General features: G+C 28.8%; 1 protein-coding gene across 1 annotated transcript in view; it reads right to left on the bottom strand.

Annotated features, from left to right (window-relative positions):
- LOC108693432 (fibrillin-1-like) overlaps nt 1-1,472 on the bottom strand; it is a 12,502-nt gene that overhangs the window by 7,195 nt on the left and 3,835 nt on the right. The window contains exon 6 of the mRNA XM_018202374.1: nt 834-1,001. Coding sequence (XP_018057863.1) covers nt 834-1,001 — 168 coding nt within the window. The remainder of the gene's footprint in view (nt 1-833; nt 1,002-1,472) is intronic.

Here is a 1,472-nt window from a genome sequence, read left to right as displayed (position 1 = left end):
TTATTTTTTTTTCAATCATCTTACAATTAATGCTAAATGAAATATACATACGTAATTGAAAAAATTTTAATACACACGTTATTTCAGAATTTAGATATAATACGTCTAATAAAAATTGATGATACGAATACCTAGCTCCAATTGTCTATTTCGGCGTTTTCGTAATATCACATATATGGTTATTGCTGTTAGAAGTAATATTCCACCTATAATTCCAGTTATTAGTTTAATCATTTCTCCTTGATTCTTATATTGACTTGCATTGCTCAATGCGAGGCATTCTAATATAAAGAAATGATAAAGAAATTCTTATTAGTTTATTGCGGAATAACATATCGAAAAAAAATTAAAGATTTAAAAGTTTAATACAACATCAGAAAATAATATATATTCTAATTATCAAATACTTCGTGTAGAATATTTTAGAACTACTGTGCTTTACATAAATTTATTGAAAAATTAAAATAGTCTTAAAAAAAAATTTTGATATTATGTAGAAGAATATTAACTATATTGCGAGTACAAATCTATCTCCAAGGAAACACAAAGAATTCTAAATATAAAATTATTAGCGTTTTAACAAATTTGATCATCAAAATATGTCTTAAACTTTTTGACTTTTTATAATTGATTAATTAAATTGACAAAAAATAATTCTTTTCCCTCATTATTATTAGTATAAGAAGCTTATATATTAAGATTTTATAAATATTTTTCATATTAAGAGTTATCGACATTTGATTCCATTAAATATTAAATATTAAAATGTAATAAATTTGCTACAATTTTAAATATAATATATTAATTCCCTTTAAAGTGAATCTATTTATAACAAACCTTCATTCATTAAGCAACCAATTTCCGCCTCATCCTCTGTTTCATTGTCAAATATCTTAAAACACAAAGTTTCATTGTTTACTTTACCAATGCACTCGGAACAAGCTGGGTTATTTTTAAATATATGCTCAATCGTAGCATTTTTTTCTTTTATAATTCTCAATCTGTAAAAAATGAATGATTAATAACAGATAATTCGCAAGTGACTTTTTTTTATTTCAGATATTAGGTGTACAACTTTGCTTCCGCCGTTTTTTTTCCGAAATTCGAGGCTTTATTGTAAAAAACTGGTTATACATTTATGATTCAAAGTATTGTCCATCGCTGGCCACTACTTTCTCCCATCTTTCGGGTAGCGTATGAATCCCGCGTCGAAAAAACTGGTCATCTTTTGAGGCTATCCACGAATCGATCCAATTTTTTACTTCTTCATAAGACCGGAAGTGCTGGTCAGCCAGGCCGTGTGCCATTGATCGAAACAAGTGATAGTCAGAGGGAGCAACGTCTGGAGAATACGGCGGGTGGGATAGGACTTCCCATTTCAACGTTTCCAAGTATGTCTTGACCACTTTCGCAACATGGGGTCGAGCATTGTCATGTTGCAAAATCACTTTATCGTGTCTCTCGTTGTATTG

Source organism: Atta colombica, unplaced genomic scaffold (genome assembly GCF_001594045.1).
Source record: "Atta colombica isolate Treedump-2 unplaced genomic scaffold, Acol1.0 scaffold9, whole genome shotgun sequence".
Lineage (NCBI taxonomy): Eukaryota > Metazoa > Arthropoda > Insecta > Hymenoptera > Formicidae > Atta > Atta colombica.
This window is presented reverse-complemented; position numbering and strand designations above follow the sequence as displayed.